The sequence below is a fragment of the Triticum dicoccoides genome, chromosome 2A (assembly GCF_002162155.2).
Source record: "Triticum dicoccoides isolate Atlit2015 ecotype Zavitan chromosome 2A, WEW_v2.0, whole genome shotgun sequence".
Classification (NCBI taxonomy): domain Eukaryota; kingdom Viridiplantae; phylum Streptophyta; class Magnoliopsida; order Poales; family Poaceae; genus Triticum; species Triticum dicoccoides.
In genome coordinates, this window is record NC_041382.1 from 66,538,708 (window position 1) to 66,555,176 (window position 16,469).

General features: G+C 52.3%; 2 protein-coding genes across 2 annotated transcripts; both read left to right on the top strand.

Moving 5' to 3' along the window:
- The first annotated feature begins 395 nt into the window (after positions 1 to 395).
- On the top strand, positions 396 to 3,231 carry LOC119353288 (CBL-interacting protein kinase 29-like). Its single transcript, XM_037619889.1, has one exon. The coding sequence runs from the start codon at positions 541 to 543 to the stop codon at positions 1,840 to 1,842; it is 1,302 nt and encodes a 433-aa protein (XP_037475786.1). The 5' UTR covers positions 396 to 540; the 3' UTR covers positions 1,843 to 3,231.
- Positions 3,232 to 10,301: 7,070 nt separating this feature from the next.
- On the top strand, positions 10,302 to 16,022 carry LOC119357610 (CBL-interacting protein kinase 29-like). The gene is made up of 2 exons (XM_037624499.1): positions 10,302 to 10,397; positions 15,465 to 16,022. The coding sequence occupies exons 1-2, from the start codon at positions 10,302 to 10,304 to the stop codon at positions 16,020 to 16,022; spliced, it is 654 nt and encodes a 217-aa protein (XP_037480396.1).
- Positions 16,023 to 16,469: the final 447 nt, after the last annotated feature.

Below are 16,469 nucleotides of genomic sequence, written 5' to 3' on the forward strand. Positions count from 1 at the left end.
ATCCCTCTTCAAAGCCCAGACCTGACCGTACCATCCTTCCCAACCACTAAAACCTGACCGTCCAAAACTCCCAACAGCAATAGCACACGGTAGCCGTCGTTGCACCGTACGTCCAAACCGTACCATGCATGCAACAATAAATCAATAATTCGTTTAAATACAATATATAAATCTCTGAAAATATACGAGAATCGGAACCACAATTAGTGAGCAGCAGCGCGTCGTGTTAGCAAGAAGAAACTTCCCGGCTGCTGCCACAGCGGCAGCACTTAACACCACAACACGCGGGCCCCACCGGTCATACTGGCCGTGGGCCCACGGCTCTCCCCCCCGCAGCCCCGCATAAATAGCCCCCCCGCTGCCGCCCCAGATCGTCTTCAACCCAGGAACCAGAAGAGAATCCCAACCCCCGAGACAACTCTCCGGCCCGAACACGCTCCCATCTCTTTTCTCGCCGCCGATCCAGCCGGGGAAAATTACTACCCCACAGTCACGACCGCGCACGGCGACGGCGGCCACACAGCATACCCCGCCGCCACGATGCCGTCCGCCTCCAGCGCCGTCCAACCCGCCGCGGCGCCGGGAGACGAGTCCCAATCCCAGAAGGTCCTCCTCGGAAGGTACGAGCTGGGCGGGCTCCTCGGCCGCGGGGCGTCCGCCAAGGTGTACCGGGCCAGGGACCTCCTCACGGGCCGGGACGTGGCCATCAAGTCCTTCCCCAACCCGCGCGCCGGCGGGCGCGACGGCGAGGGCTCGGCCGGGACCGCCGCCATCGAGCGGGAGGCGGCCATCCTCGCCCGCCTGCGCCACCGCCACGTCGTGAGGCTGCACGAGATTCTCGGGACCCGCAAGAAGGTCCACTTCGTCCTCGACCTCGCCGCCGGCGGCGAGCTCTTCTCGCTCGTCGACTCCGACGGCTGCATGACGGAGGACCTCGCGCGGCATTACTTCCTCCAGCTCGTGTCCGCCGTCCGCTACTGCCACTCCCGCGGCGTCTACCACCGCGACATCAAGCCGGAGAATTTGCTGCTCGACGGCGACGGCGACCTCAAGGTCGCCGACTTCGGCCTCGGCGCCGTCGCGGACGAGAGCCTCCACCACACCCTCTGCGGCACCCCGGCCTACGTCGCGCCGGAGATTCTCTCGAAGCAGGGGTACCACCCGGCCAAGGTCGACATCTGGTCCTGCGGCGTGGTGCTCTTCGTCCTCGCCGCCGGCTACCTCCCCTTCAACGACGCCAGCCTCATCAACATGTACCGCAAGATCTACGCCGGCCGGTTCCGGTGCCCGTACTGGTTCTCGCCGGCGCTGCGCCACCTGCTGCGCCGCATCCTCGACCCCAACCCGGCCACGCGCATCGACACGGACGGCATCCTGGAGCACCCCTGGTTCCGCCACGGCGCGAGCGGCGATGGCGAGCTGGAGAAGCTGATGCGCGGCCACGAGGAGGAGGCGTGGTTCAAGACGGAGTTCAAGGAGGACATGGCCCGCGACATGACCGCGTTCGACATCCTGGCCTTCTCGCCCGGCTCGGACCTCTCCGGGCTGTTCGTCGCCGGGCCGGGCACGGAGCGGGTGTTCGTGGGCGAGCCCGCCGCGGCCGTGCTGGCCCGGGTCGAGGACGCCGGGAAGAAACAGGGCTACGGCGTGAGGAGGGAAGGGAAGGGCCGCGCCGGGCCGGTGTACGTGGAGGCTGAGGCCGGCGGCATTGTCGCCAAGGTGACCGTGTTCCGGATCGCCGACGCGGTGTCGGTGGTGGAGGTCGTCAAGGGCCACGGCGCGGAGGCCGCGGCGTTCTGGAGCGACTGGCTCGAGCCGGCCGTGAAGCCTCAGGCAGTGTGAAAAAGCTGCCGAGTGCGAGCCGGGTCGGGAATATCATATCGCCTCGCCGTGCCGTGCCGGCGCCGGCATGCCGCCGCCGCCGAGGGCGCGTGTGGTCGGAGATTTGTTGTTTCAAACTTCCAATGGCGAATTCGTTTGGTTTTTCTTTTCTTTGGGTCGTGTTTGAACTTGCAATGGCATGCCACGGCACTGCAAGTGTGCTGGTGACTGCAAAACCTGGTCGGCGGACCTGCTCTGTATATACTGTGGGAGGGAAGAATTCTTGCCAACTCGAGGCAACAATCGCCGTCATCAACAACTCACAGGGCCTGCGCACGACCGCATCGACCGCCGGCATGAACCTCGCCTCCCGGGCGGGGCGGAGAAGTACAATGAACCCGGACCGAAAACTTGCACAGAAGCACAACGACCGCGGTGGCGGCGCCATCGAACTCTCGGCTCGACGAGTCAACTATAGGCCTATAGCAGGAGAGCAAGATATACAGGGGGCTGCCGGCGGACGGCGGCGCGGTTTGGTGAAGAATATGATCGCCTTGCCGCGGCGGGCTGCCGGCGGACGGCGGCGCGGGTCGAGATTTTGATGCTTCCTATTTGGTGCAGTGCGTGAGCAGGATGTGCGCGTGCCATCCGGTGGCCGGCGACGTGCATCCATAATTCCAGCGCAAGGAGGAGTAGAGCATGATGGAAGAAAATTCTTGCGAGCGCAGACAAAGTTGTCGTCGTCGGAGAAGGCGCGCACGGACGCAGCGGCGGCACCGATGGATGAATCTTTTACCTCGTCAACCCTGCGCAAGAAAAGGAAAGACGTTCGGCTCCTCAACTGCAGCCGCGACTGCTCAATCGTGCAGGCCGCTTGGCCTGCCAAAAACAGAGCATTTTCCATGGAATCCTCGGCACCTAACGGTCGTGGCTGGTCGTTGGCGTGGAGTAATCAGTGCGCGTACCGATCATCGGTGCCGTGTGCGTGCGTTTCGGCTATAGGCTGCCTACGAGATCTGGTCTCGCGTCCCACGAATCATGAATGAACTGTGCATGCATGATAACGTGGCGTAGGTGGTCTACCTACAAAGACACGGCCCCAGAATCCCACGAATCATGCGTGAGTATTTCGAGGGTATGCAGCTGCTTGGTACCACCGGCGGCGTATCGTCTCCATGTGCGTCGGCGCGGGCGACGGGACCGCGGCGAAGATGCCCCGCCGTCCGGCCGGCCGCGCTCCGCCACCGGCCCACCGGAGGTGTTCAATTGCCGACTGGTGCATAATAATTCGTAGGTAGGAGTACATTACAATTAAAGTCGTAGAGTAAGACCCTCATGGCTATCCTCTTTTCCAATGGAAGATGCTCTGCTCTCCGTGGCGTAATTCCACTGGAAAGCACATGATTCCTCGCTCGTGGCCATGAATCCAAAACAACAGTCCCGATCAGATCAACCAGAAATAAAGAAACACAGGTTGATCAAGCACCCCTAAACCATACTGTATCACTAACATGGACAGAAAAGCGACGACGTGCGGGACAACAAGACACTCGGAAGCGACGGAGCAAATAATGCGTGCCTGTTGCTGTAAACACAAAGCTAGAAGCAATCTTTCATGACCAATTAGGCATCTACGACGAGCAACGTCTTTGAAGCACCCAGCCATCTACTGCCTTTCGTCGTTCTCAGCTAGCAGTAGCGGCAGAGTTGAGGTCACCTCCCAACTTCATTTCCTGCGCGCATTATTGCACTAGAATAATACTTCCCCGGTCCATCCATTTCAATGACAAGTATTTCCGGACGGACGGAGGGAGTAGTAGTGTATGGCGACTGGTCATTTTTCCTTAACAAGGCCGTGAGTCCCTGTCGACGTGCCACATGGCCTCACATCATTGGCGCAGAAGGAAGATCAGTGAGAAAGCATATATAATCGCCCTCTCAATTATTGCCTCCACATGTATGAGCACCTGAACAATCCTGCCCCAGATCGGCTGAATGAAATTCTGGCTCAGTGATCGGCTGATTCTGCTCACGTATGCTCTGCACTTTACTGATAAGGGCTGTTAGTCTAGTATTTTTAGCCTGTAATGCTTGTGTGTCTTTTTTTTCTTCTGGAAGAAGAGTTCAGAGTAGATCTTCTTCTTAAATGAAAGCTTGCTAGTTTTTGTGTATGATCTTCTGCGAATCATCCCGGGGAATATAATAAGAGTTGACTCGCCATAGTGACGGTGATTGACGCCCTGAAAGTGAATCGACAGTTTACCTGAACGGGACGGAGGGAGTAAGAAAAATACTAGTAGCAAACAATGCGACTTAAGCGAATCCCGTATTCCATCGATTTCTATATTTCTATGTTGCGTGCACATCTAAAAGAAATTGTACTACATGGCATCATGTATTACCGTAGTCGCAGGGTGTTAAGCTTAGGCCTTCTTTAATTCATAGGATAGGAATATCTTAGGAATAGAAAAAACATAGAACATTACGTGACATGTATCTTCATTCCTTTTAGGATGGAGATGTCACTTGATTAATAGGATATAATTTTTTTTTCATTGAGTCTAGTCTAACTTTTTTTTTCTTTAAAATGTGTAGGATTGTTTTTTTAAAGTGTAATATATTAATATCGCGCAGATATCAATTACACACAGTCGTTGCATCTACAAGATGTAGTAAAGACATCTAGGATGCACGTAACCAAACAAAAATGTTCTACCACAGCGACCAACTTCTCTCAGCAGCCGCACACAAACCACCACCAAATACAACACCCGAAAAATATAGAAGGTCTTCAAAATCAACATCTCAAAGAAGGAATCATCGCACAAGCACCATCATTGTCCGATCCAAGATCTTACGTTTTCACCTTGAAAAAATCCATGCTCTCAAAATAATTTTTCCAGCAAGGCAATTACCAGGCACAACCAATGAAGATCAAACCTTAGGTTTTCACCCTAAAAGTCACGGCTCGGCACCTGAAGAGCGCCACAAAAAATGAATTCCTCCGGTGCTCCCGCCCCCACTTGACACAGTTGATCCTGAGAGTTACCAAACACTTGGCTGACTCCATCGCCTCAAAGGCTCTGTCTATCTAACTGATCCTCCGATCTCAGCCACCTTGACCTTCTCCACATATGTCTACACCATACAAATCGAGAAGCCGACATGTGCCATGGTGTCAACAAACAATAGTGCTTCGCTCCACACCGTCATGGAACCTCGTAGGTTGACATGGTGTGGACGACTGAATTCTATTCGATCTAGATATCTTGGGAAGGATCTTCGGCAGTAGTTCTGGAACACGTCGATGACGAAATCAAGGAGGACCAATCATGTAGGTAGTTGCCATGATGCGAGAAGAGCACGAGGAGAACCACCATTGTTTTCACGGCAGCAGGCCCCCACGCCGCCCCGATCCAGCCCGTCGCCGCCTACCTGCCAACATCCATGGCTTGAAGCCTGCCGACCAGAGCCCCAGGCTGCATCCGCCGACGAGGCACACGACCGATCGCGACTTTGGGCCAAGCTCCACGAACCCACCCCAGATCAGATAGAAGGGATCGGTACAGTGGCGGAGCTACGTTGGTTCCTGCAGGTGCCGTGGCCCCCCAGCCTTGATAAAACTACATGAGGAATTTTTTAGGGAAGATTAGATTAAGAAAAATATTGTCTTCTGCCCCCTGCAAACACCCTTATTTCCTGTTTGCCCCCCCAACGCATCTTGCCTAGCTCCGCCAGTGGATCGGTAGCCAAAGTCATCGCTGCAAGCCGGGGCACACCACCAAGCGGAGCATCCCACCACGCCCGTCACCAAGCAGCGCCGCCGCCGGAGCCTCGCAGCGAGCCGTCACCAGATCGGAGCTGCACCCATGGAAGGCCCCACCGACGCCGGCACTGCGCTGGCTTCGCCCGACAAAGACCCTCGGTGGCGGCGAGGGAGAGGGGTTGGAGCCTTGGAGGGGAGGGTCGTCGGCCGGTGTACCGATCATCTGTGTCGTGTGCGCTTCGGCTATACGCTGCCTACGAGATCTGATCTCGCCTCCCACGAATCATGAATGAGCTATGCATGCGTAACGCCGTATCGGCTTCATGTGCGTCAACGCGGACGACGGGACCGCGGCGAAGATGCCCTACCGTCCGGCCGTGCTCTGCCACCGGTCCAACTGAGGAGTTCAATTGCCGACTCCGTCCCACAAGACGTTTTTGTAAGCTTGCAAAAACGTCTTATACTATTGTTCAACAGAGTAGTACAGTACAATTAAAGTCATAGAGTAAGACCCTCCTGGCTGTGCTTTTCCTAACGATGCTCCGCTCTCCGTGGCGTAATTCCACTGGATGCACATGATTCTTCGTTCGTGGCCATGAATCCAAAACAACAGTCCCGATCAACCAACAGAAAATAAATACAAATTGATCAATCACCCCTAACCTGTCGCTAACATGGACAGAAACCTGACGACGTAGAGGACAACAAGACACTCGGAAGCTACGGAGCAAATAATGCGTGCTGCTCCCTCTGTAACGTTTTACAAGACGTTTTTAGATAACATAACAGTGTCAGAAAAACGTCTTATATTAAGTTATGGAATATATAAGTACGTACCAGTTGTCGTAAACACGAAGCTACAAGCAATCCTTAATCAATGGCTCTTCCTGTACAAGAGGCATCAAGGCACTGATCGCCGGCACCAATCGGCCATTTACAACGGATAAAGTCGTTCTCAGTTATCAGGAGCAGAGATGAGGCCACCCAACTTTATTTCCTGTGCGCATTATTGCAGTAAAATAATGTACTACGGCAACAAGTCATTTTTCCTTAACAACGCCGTGAGTCCTTATCGACGTGCCACATGTTCTCCCATTATTGGTGGCGATCAGTGGGAAAACATATATGTCAGCTCAATTATTGCTGGTCAGTGCACCCACATGCCTCAACAGTCCTCCTGCAGATGATGATGGCCTGAAAAGCTAGCTCGGTGATCGGCTGAATCTGCCAACACATGCTCTGCACTTCACTGATCGTCGGCCATGGTCGCACATTTTTTTCATTCGGGAGAAGAGTTCTGAGTAGATCTTCTTGTTGGAAATAATAAGCTTGTCTGTCTATGTGTATGATCTTCTAGAAAGTTTGTCTGTGTTTCACATGCGCTTATATGAAAAGAGTTGATTGGCCGTAGGGACGGTGATTATTGACACCCTGAAAGTGAACCCATAGTTTACCTTAACGGGCAAATCTGAAGTGATCTCTGTTAATACACAGGCTGCCTGCCAGTATTATAATACTCCCTCCATTTCATAATATAGAAGCGTTTTTTGCCAACTGTATAGTACTCTCTGAAAGTGAACCGATGATTTACCTTAACGGAGGAATCTGAAGTAATCTCTGTTAATACACAGGCTGCCTGCATGTTTTGCTACTTTCTGCGATTAATTTGGACGGTGACCTGTGTCAACTGTGCACCCTGCGGAGGTTTACGAGCAAGCAGGGACACGACCCGTCGTACGGCTTGGCCCTTCTTCGTGATAATGCGGCGGCCATATCAGATTATCAGTTCTTCCAAGGCTCGAGGTCGAGGTTGCAACCTGCATCGCGACGCTCGTGGATCGGAAAGTTGGCCCGTCCGAACAAAGCCTCAACCGACTTGCCGGAGTCGTATAGGAGTCCCGCCGTCGGTGTACCGGGCATGCGTGCGCGCGCGCGTGCTCTTCAGTTTACAGGTTGTTGCCGGAGCTGTTAGAATACATATTGGGTTTAAAGATAGAGATAAGGAGATAGAGATCGAATAGGTTTAAACAATGTATTACTTACCTTGCACTCCAAGTCTCTACCCCTCATGTACTCTATATATACCCCTACCAGGGTCAGATCAATACAACAACATACACAACATAAATATTACCCATCCTACAATTTCTACATGGTATTAGAGCGATTTGTCCCACGACGCCGATCCTAAACCTTCCACAACTTCCGCAGCGCGTCGCCCCCGGGGAGATTAATCTCCTCTCCCCGGGGGCGCGACATCCGATCAATTGAAAATTAGATTGGTTCTTTAGATTAGTTTAGCTACAAATTTCTGAAATTCTCATAGATTAGTTTTTCCATTAGCCACCAAAACTCTACGATCGGATCTACTCCGGTGAACAAAATCTTTACGGTCATCGTCCTGCCGGCACGACGTGCATCGACTCGAGGTCCTCACCACGCGCACATCAAATCCTCTCAACATCGACCTTCAGCAGTCCGGCACCACACGTCGGCCAGGTACCCACAAGTGCACGGCTGACGCGGACGAACTACGGGTGGCCGGCGACTTGAGTGCGATCGCGGGGAACAGGCTGCAAGATTCAGCTACGATCACGGTGCCACGGTCGGCTCGACCACGCGCCGCTGCATGCGGTTGGCTTCAAGATCGGAACTCCACCAGCGAGCGCCATCAAGAACTCCATCGATAGTAAAAAGAGCGACCGCAGATCGCTGGGCACGCGGCGGACACAGCTGGAGCAAGCTCGTGCGCTGGCGTTCCAAAGGCGCAGGCATGGCCGAGCGCTGGAGCAGCCGGCCGATGCAACCGCTCGGCAGGCGCGGCCCAGGCAGTCCGATGGAGGGGCGCCACACGCTCACGCGGCCAAGCCCTCGACACCAATCGCGCCTTCTCCAACTCCGATCGATCGTCTCAAACACAACAACGCGCCGTGATTACGGGAGGGATCCGAATTTTCCGCATGGCTCCACAAGATCTGCTGGGAGTCAATGTCCAGCCGAGATGTCTTCCATCAGGTGCGTGCATGCATGCATGCATGATCATCGTGAGTGCATGAGAACAGCAAGCCCGGCCATGTCAACACATGGATACGGGGCTCCATCTAGGCAGGGGCTACGACGTGTCGGCGACCCGTGCACATCATCTGCTCCGGGCTTGCACATCTACGCCAAGCCACCGACAGGTCTGCCGAGGTGCACGACTTGGATCACGGGAGGGCTGTTTCCCCAACTCCAACGACTCCAGCGCGCTCCCTACGACCACGACCCACGATACCAAGATGTACACCAAGCCGGCCTGCACCTGCCTACCACGCGTCTCCAGCTTCGTCGACCTGCGCGATCTCCAGCATCTCATGGACGCGCCGTCAAGCAGCAGTCTACATCGACCGGCCTGCTGCAACTACAACTGCATCGACATCTACTTCGATTCGGCCTTCTGCACCGACACACTACACCGAACGACCGACTCCTCCATCGACCCGAGCTGCATCATCGAGCTGTAAGACTACGTCAGGCTACAAGCCAACATACTTCGTTGAGCACATCTACGAGAAGCGATCACGACATGCACCATCCACACGCCAGGGCCGGTGTGGAGTAAGATGCAATCTTCATCGCCTTCTCCGTCGCGACACGGCATCGACACTTGGTCGCCGCGAGGGACGCCTCCAAGCGACACATTATCGTTGACACGCCGCTGCGACGTCATCGCTGACACTTCATCGCCAAGGTCTTCATCAATGTGGTCTTCACCAACATCTTCGTCAACACACCGCCGCTGCCTTGTCCACAAGATGGACACCTAGCGTCCTCTGACAGACTTTTCTGCAAGACGCGACCTCGATGACGGTAATGACCGCGTCACGACGACGGCATCGACCGCGTCATCCAGGACGGCACGACTGCATCGACACGGCGTCACTATAGTGACGACCCTACATGGCCACACGGTTCTGGCAAAACCGATGTGTGCTCGATGGGTTTCCTCCGGTCTTGGCAAAACCGATGGACTCATCGCCGACGGCACCCTCTGACATCCGCAAGGTGCATCGTCCACGACTACAGCTCCGTCATCTACAACATCGCGCAATTTTTTGCGCCTCCAGCTTTGTGCGGCTTCATCATCCACGACTATCTCGACCACGGCTACATCACATGATCGGCTACCTCGACATTGACATTCATGGCTACGTCTACAGCAACACATCGGCAACCACTCCAGTCAACAGCGTCCGCATCGTCACTAGCGTCCACGCCACTCCCGCTGTGACTGCGGGAGGGAATAGAGGAGAAGGCAGGAAGGCACCAGAAGGGGACGCAGTCACCGCCCTAGGTGCTGACCGATCAGAGACGCAGTTGATGATGGTGCAACGGAGAAGACGACAAAAGAGCAAGAGTTCAAATTCAGTCGTAATCGTCCGCTTCACTCCTGCTATGACTGAGGGGGAATGTTAGAATACATATTGGGTTTAAAGATAGAGATAAGGAGATAGAGATCGAATAGGTTTAAACAATGTATTACTTACCTTGCACTGCAAGTCTCTACCCCTCATGTACTCTATATATACCCCTACCAGGGTCAGATCAATACAACAACATACACAACATAAATATTACCCATCCTACAATTTCTACAGGAGCCACACCGAAGCGGTGCCAACCGGTGCGGAGCATTAAGGCCGTGGTGTGAAACCATTGACCTACGGCGAACTCCATGGCCAAGTTGGCCTACGAGAGCTTCGTCGTCCGTCTCCGCGGCCAGCGAAGCACCCGCGCCGTCCCCCGCGTGCACCGCACCACGGATTCTCCCGTACCGGCGTGGAGATTCCTCCGTTCACGCGGGAACAGCTCGCCGGTGGCAGGTTCCGCACGGGGCACAGGGTCTGAGGGTCCCCGTCCACCGGCCACCTAGCGTTCGCTCGTCCTTCGTCCTCCATCGTTGGCTTGTTGTCACCGGTGGCGGTGGCGGTGGGTGATAAGCGAGTGGCGCCATGGAGTTCATGTGTTATAGTTCAGCCACAAGATCTGAACTGATCCGATGGACCATGATAGGACGCGTGGTGGGTGATAGCATACGGGAGTCCCCTGTTTCTGTTTGTTTGTTTCTTTCTTCCATTGGCGCTGCTCATGGCCAGTAGTAGTACATTCCGAGGCCGATGCTCATGCGAGCGCCATGTGCTCTTGTCTGTCGACCGTGGAGGACATGCTGGCTCTAGCTGAAAAAGAAGGAGCGATTCGACACTGGTCCATGTCGCCGCACGGAGACAGCTACCGTCAGCGGCCATGCGCCATGCCGCCGGGATAAGGATGGAGTTCGTCGGCCCGTTGCCGTGCACGCTGACACCTGCCACGACCGCGATCGATCGGCTACGCCGCTGCATTATTCCGGTGCATCTCACCCACGAGATGGAGCGATGCGACGACCGGACCCCGACGCGGTCGATGGCACGGTTCCGTGTGAGAAGCGGGAAGGATCCAACCACAAGTACTACTGGTGGTACACACAGGTGTGCAGGAAGCTCCACCTGTGACTGTGATGCATGAGTCCCAAAACCACTTGTCCCAATCAACGGCTAATACATACGGCCCTAATAAATTGTTAAAGCAACAGCGAGCGGACTGACGAGACACGCGGAATCATCCGTGCCGTTCATCACGACGGAGCAAGGAATGCGACCTGTGTTCTAGACGCGAAAACTGGAGATAATCACTCAGAAAGAAAGAAAAAGGACGAAACTCACACCAAACTTGTGGCCATCGATCATCATCAATCAAAGTAGGTTACAATTAAGGCTAGTACTAGAGCTGTCCATGCCATGATGCCAACATAAGTCGAGTGTGAGGTGTCCCTCTTGCACTATCATTGTACTGCTGCACTATAGCCATGGGTCCTCATCATCAGCATATGACACCACACCTCACCTCACATAATTGGCGCACAATATTACTGGTATTAATTTTGCATTATGGGAAAAACAATTGCCAATTATTGCCGGGTGCATCCACACATGGGTGAGACGAGATGATGGGCTGAGAAGCAGGTTCAGTGATCGGGTGGTGCTGCTGACGAACATGAGTGTAGCGCTTTGCTATCTTGGTTTAGGCCTTCTTTGGTTCATAGGGTACAAAAATCGTAGGAATAGAAAAGTCATTAGAAATGAGATGACATATATCTTAAATCCTATGAATAGGAATAGCAAAGGAGATACCCTTTGATTCAAATCATAGGATTTTTTTTCATTGAGCCTAGGCTAATGTTTATTTTCCTACGAAATGTGAAGGATAGGAAGAATTCCTCCATAGAAATAGGATTTCATTCCTACAAACCAAAGAGTTCTAAAGTAATTTTCTCTATAGTAATCCGATCATATGAAATTCCTACAAAATTCCTATAAATCAAAGGAGGCCTTAGTCTGTATGGAAGTAACGTACGGCCATGTGATGTTACTCGTCAGCGACCGTGGTAATGATTGGTTATCTTTTATCCAAGAAATGGGCCCGAATACGAAATCTCCAGTCTAAAATATTGGTTATCAACTCAGTAATAAATTCATAAACTTGTCTGTACTGTACGTGACTTGGTGTTTATAATACGAGTGGCCACCCAGAAGGTGTCATGCATGTGACCCAATCAATCAAATACTGAAACATGCACAGCTGGAGTAGCTTTAATAAAAGAGTGGCGTCCTTTCACTGATAGTTTAACAAGCAGCTCACCCGCCAATTTTCTCAAAAGAGAAGGAGAAGGTGTATCAAGCTCATTAACAATGAAAGTCAATAAGCAAATCATTTTATTTTATTTTGCATTCTCGGCTCCTAATTCTTACTAGAAGAACGCCCGTGCGTTGCAACGGGGCCACATTAACTTTAAGAGTTCAATATTAATCATGTTAATAATACATTTAATATTCTCATACATATCAAGTGACACTGGCGACCTTTTTTGTCAATTTAGCAACGGGCTCAGTTGCAACGGGCTCTTTATACATATCAGACAACTCGCTACTACTTAAACTACAACTATAGCTACCAATATTTTTTTTGTCAATTTAGCTCAGCAATAGTGCCTGGCTTAATAGACTGCTTTGCATTCACCCCCTCAGAAGACAGAGAGAACCAACTCAACATGTCAGAAGATTAACAGAAATTTCATTTGTATGGCATGAACATATAGCAGGAGCACCAACACATAGATCAGCAAAGAGCAGAGCACAGCATGCACACACTCGGGCCATCTATATCATACACACACAACAACACACACACGCATCACGCTGGCATACACATACAGAAAAGCAGGCACACACGCATCATGCGCATTGGCCGGTGCGACGCATGCAGAGCAAGTACGTACGCACGGAGAGCAAGCTAGCAAGCACGCACGCGTCCAACCCCGCCGCTGCATGCGCTGGCAGAAGGTGAGGCAGCAAGGGAGACTGCACATTGAAGCTGTCCATGCAAGGCTGGAGGCGCTGGGCCGGCGACGGCGGTGTCGGGACGACGCTTGATTCGTTCCCGGTGGCGTGGAGCTTGGGGCGGCAACGCGGCGATAGCTAGTGCTCGGGGATGGGGGTTTGGGGCGGGGGCAGTCGACCCGATGGCTGGCGAAGTTAACGGGCTCGGGCGGCTGGAAATTCGGCGGGTGGCGGCGGCATAGCGCGAGGATGGGACATGCGTAAAACCTAGCGGGCGTTCAACTACCAATACCCACGCCTTTTTTAGGGGAATTGCTTGTGAAAATAACGTGCGACGACGACTTAGCGAGCGGATCCCCTTAAAAAAGACATAGCGAGCAGATTCCCTTAAAACTGATAGGAATGGATACGATTGATGACGTTGATAAATAGTGGTGAATGTTGGCCTAATTTACTATCATCATGCATGGAAACGAATCATCAAGAAAAAGAATACTTCCTATTACTACACTCATAGGAAGCTTCCTAATCTCTGCTATCAAACAGTTTCTGCCCAAACAAGGAAGGAAAGTTATGGACATGATTCGGAAGGAAACAAACGTTATGAAGATTAATTAATTTAGATTTAATCTTTAGAGATTGATTGTGATTGATTCTTTTACATAAAGACATTACTAAATAATTTGCGTCAGTATGGAAAGTTCTGATCCGTTCAGTTTTTTTCGTTGTGTGTGAGGGTGAAGTGAAAATAAACCGATGAAGTGGGGGAGGCGACGAAAAAAATCTACGACGGTTAACCTACGAAAAAAACCCGGACGAAAGTGGTGGGACGAAAAAAACCTGGAAGCGAGACTACCAACTGCTCCATTAGGAATAGAGATTTCAAGGGTGTTTAGAAATGTGTGGCCAGTGTGGCATGACAACATCCAAAGCTCCCGACAATGTGGTATGCACAAACGCTGTGAGGTCACACGGTAGGGTTGCTCGCGCGTCTCCGTCTTGCCAAGAAGCATATAAGCAGCACGTCATATTCTGTCATTTCAACGATAAGTTTACGATACAGATAAACTTCAGGTAAAATGGACATGGAAATAAAGCGACCCTAAGGTGGTTACCCACGTGCTTGAGAAGGAAGATGCAAATTCGAATAACACCGTTTGGTATGAAACTTCGTGGGCCATGGTTGAATCATGCAGTGAAACAGTCCACTCGGCCCGTGTGAAATCAATGTTCTCCTATCAGCCACAGACAAAAATAAAGTAGCAACTATTAGCAAGTGGAGTTGAAGAATACGATAACAAATTGTTAACGCGAACTCGTTTCGGAGAGCAAGTTGTTGACCACATGCATTCAGTTTGGATAGTGTAGTGAGGACTGGGCGTACAGATGGACATTTCAATGATAATGATGTGACCTTATCATTCAAGATATCGAGCTATGAACTGACCCTCTCGCCAACCATCGGAGCAACGGCGGTACGTATAGATTGCCAGCCGAGGAGGCACGTGGAGGTACAACTCATGTCACAAAAGTGTTTTGAGATGAAACTGCAAGGAGCAAATGACATGGTCAGATAGAAATCTACCGAATAATGGAAGCCTATAAAATGTGACAATATTGTGGACATACAGAATGAGAATGAGTCATCTTCCAACAAATGACATTCGAGGCGGGCCAATTCTTAAACCGTCTCGGGTTGGTTGACAATCCGAGGTGGGCTCTTTTCTTACAATTTGAAGGAAAGCAATCCAATGCATGTATTAGACCATTCTCCTTATACACGGTCATCGACGTGCCCTCCTCTCCTCCAATCCTACTTCTTCATCCGACTACTCTCTAATAGATTCAATGTACTGCCGGGCTCCGATGTCGACCCCCCTACCCTCTCCTCACTACGATTGCTCTTGGGATCTGGGCATGGCAACCGATGCATGGTCAATTGGAACATGTTTTCTAGGCCGAAAACTCTCAGCCACTTAGGAGTGTTCGATTTGCATAAGTTCATGGTATTGCGCCTTCGATGGTCGTGGTATGAGTGAAAAATGCCGGACTGGGCATGGGTGGGGTTAGGCAAACCTTGCGATGAGATGGACATGAACCTTTTCTATGCCACCACCAGAATCTCTGTTGGCGACGCAGTGCATCCAAATTTCCGTACTACTCCCCATGGCTACAAGGGGAAAAGCTTACATATGCCGTGCCTACATATTTTGAGATCTCCAAGAGGAGAAATGTGCACATTAAAGATGCATGCATTAGAGACGAGCTTCACGATCGTGCTTGGATTGGGAAGATTGACATGAGTATGACTTTTTGATCACGCACATTCAACAATTTTACAAGCTTTGGACAATGCTTGCCCAGGTTCAACTTCAAGATGACACCGTGGATGATTTTTTTTTTCAACTTCACCGCCCTTGAGGAGTCTATTAAGTAACTTGGATTCTTGGGAGAGGGCATAGGTGGAAGGATATGGAATCGCTTGTTATGCTACGCTTTGCTGCAGCCTCGACCCCAATCCGGCCACGCGTATTGAAACGGACGAGATCATGGAGCACCCCTGGTTCTGCCATGACGCGAACGACGGCGGAGGCGAGCAGGAGCAACTGATGCGCGGCCACAAGGAGGCGGCGTGGTTCAATATGGAGTTCGAGGAGGAGATGGCGCGGGATATGACCGCGTTCGACATCCTGGCCTTCTCACCAGGCTCGGACCTCTCCGGGTTGTCCGGTGTCAGGCCGGGCACGGAGCGGGTGTTCGTCGGCGAGCCCGCGGCGGTCGTGCTGGCCCGGGTTGAGGATGCTGGGAAGAAGCGAGGGCACCGTGTAAGGAGGGAGGGGAAGAACCGCACTATACCGGTGTTCGTGGAGGCGGTGGCCGGCGGCATTGTCGCCAAGGTGACTGTGTTTAGGATCGCCGAAGCGTTATCAGTGGTCGAGGTCGTGAAGGGCCATGATGCGGAGGCCACGACGTTCTGGAAGGATTGGCTAGAGCCAGCCATGAAGCCTCGAACAGTGTGAAAAACTTACAGAGTGCGAGCCGAATATCATATCGTCTCGCCGTGCTGGCGCCGCGGAGCACGCATCGAGAATTGTTGTTTCAATGGCGGATTATTTTGATTTTTTTTCTTCGGGTCGTGTTAAAGCGGCTGCAATGTGGTGGGGGGAAGAATTCTTGCCAACTCGAGACAACAATCGCAATCGCCACTACTCACAGGGGCACGGGCACGAACACATCGCCCGACGACATGAAACTCGGCTTCCGCGCCGCTCCCTCGATAAAGGTTGGGCAGGATGGAAAAGTACAACGGACTTGGATCGCAAACTTGCACAGATCGACAGGGACTGCTGGGTTACCTTCGGCAGCGTGATGAACCGCCGAGTGCTGTGAGCTGGGTTTGGTAAAGATTGTGATTGCCTTGCCTCTGGCGCGCCCCGTGATTTGATGTTTCAGCGCCGAACTGTTTT

What these genes read in the sequence shown, in the direction of transcription:
- LOC119353288 (XM_037619889.1), top strand. Translation starts at nt 541, where the DNA reads ATGCCGTCCGCCTCCAGCGCCGTCCAACCCGCCGCGGCGCCGGGAGAC.
- LOC119357610 (XM_037624499.1), top strand. Translation starts at nt 10,302, where the DNA reads ATGGCCAAGTTGGCCTACGAGAGCTTCGTCGTCCGTCTCCGCGGCCAG. An exon ending in ACCGCACCACGGATTCTCCC is followed by an intron (nt 10,398 to 15,464) that starts GTACCGGCGTGG and finishes GAGAGGGCATAG; the next exon opens with GTGGAAGGATATGGAATCGC.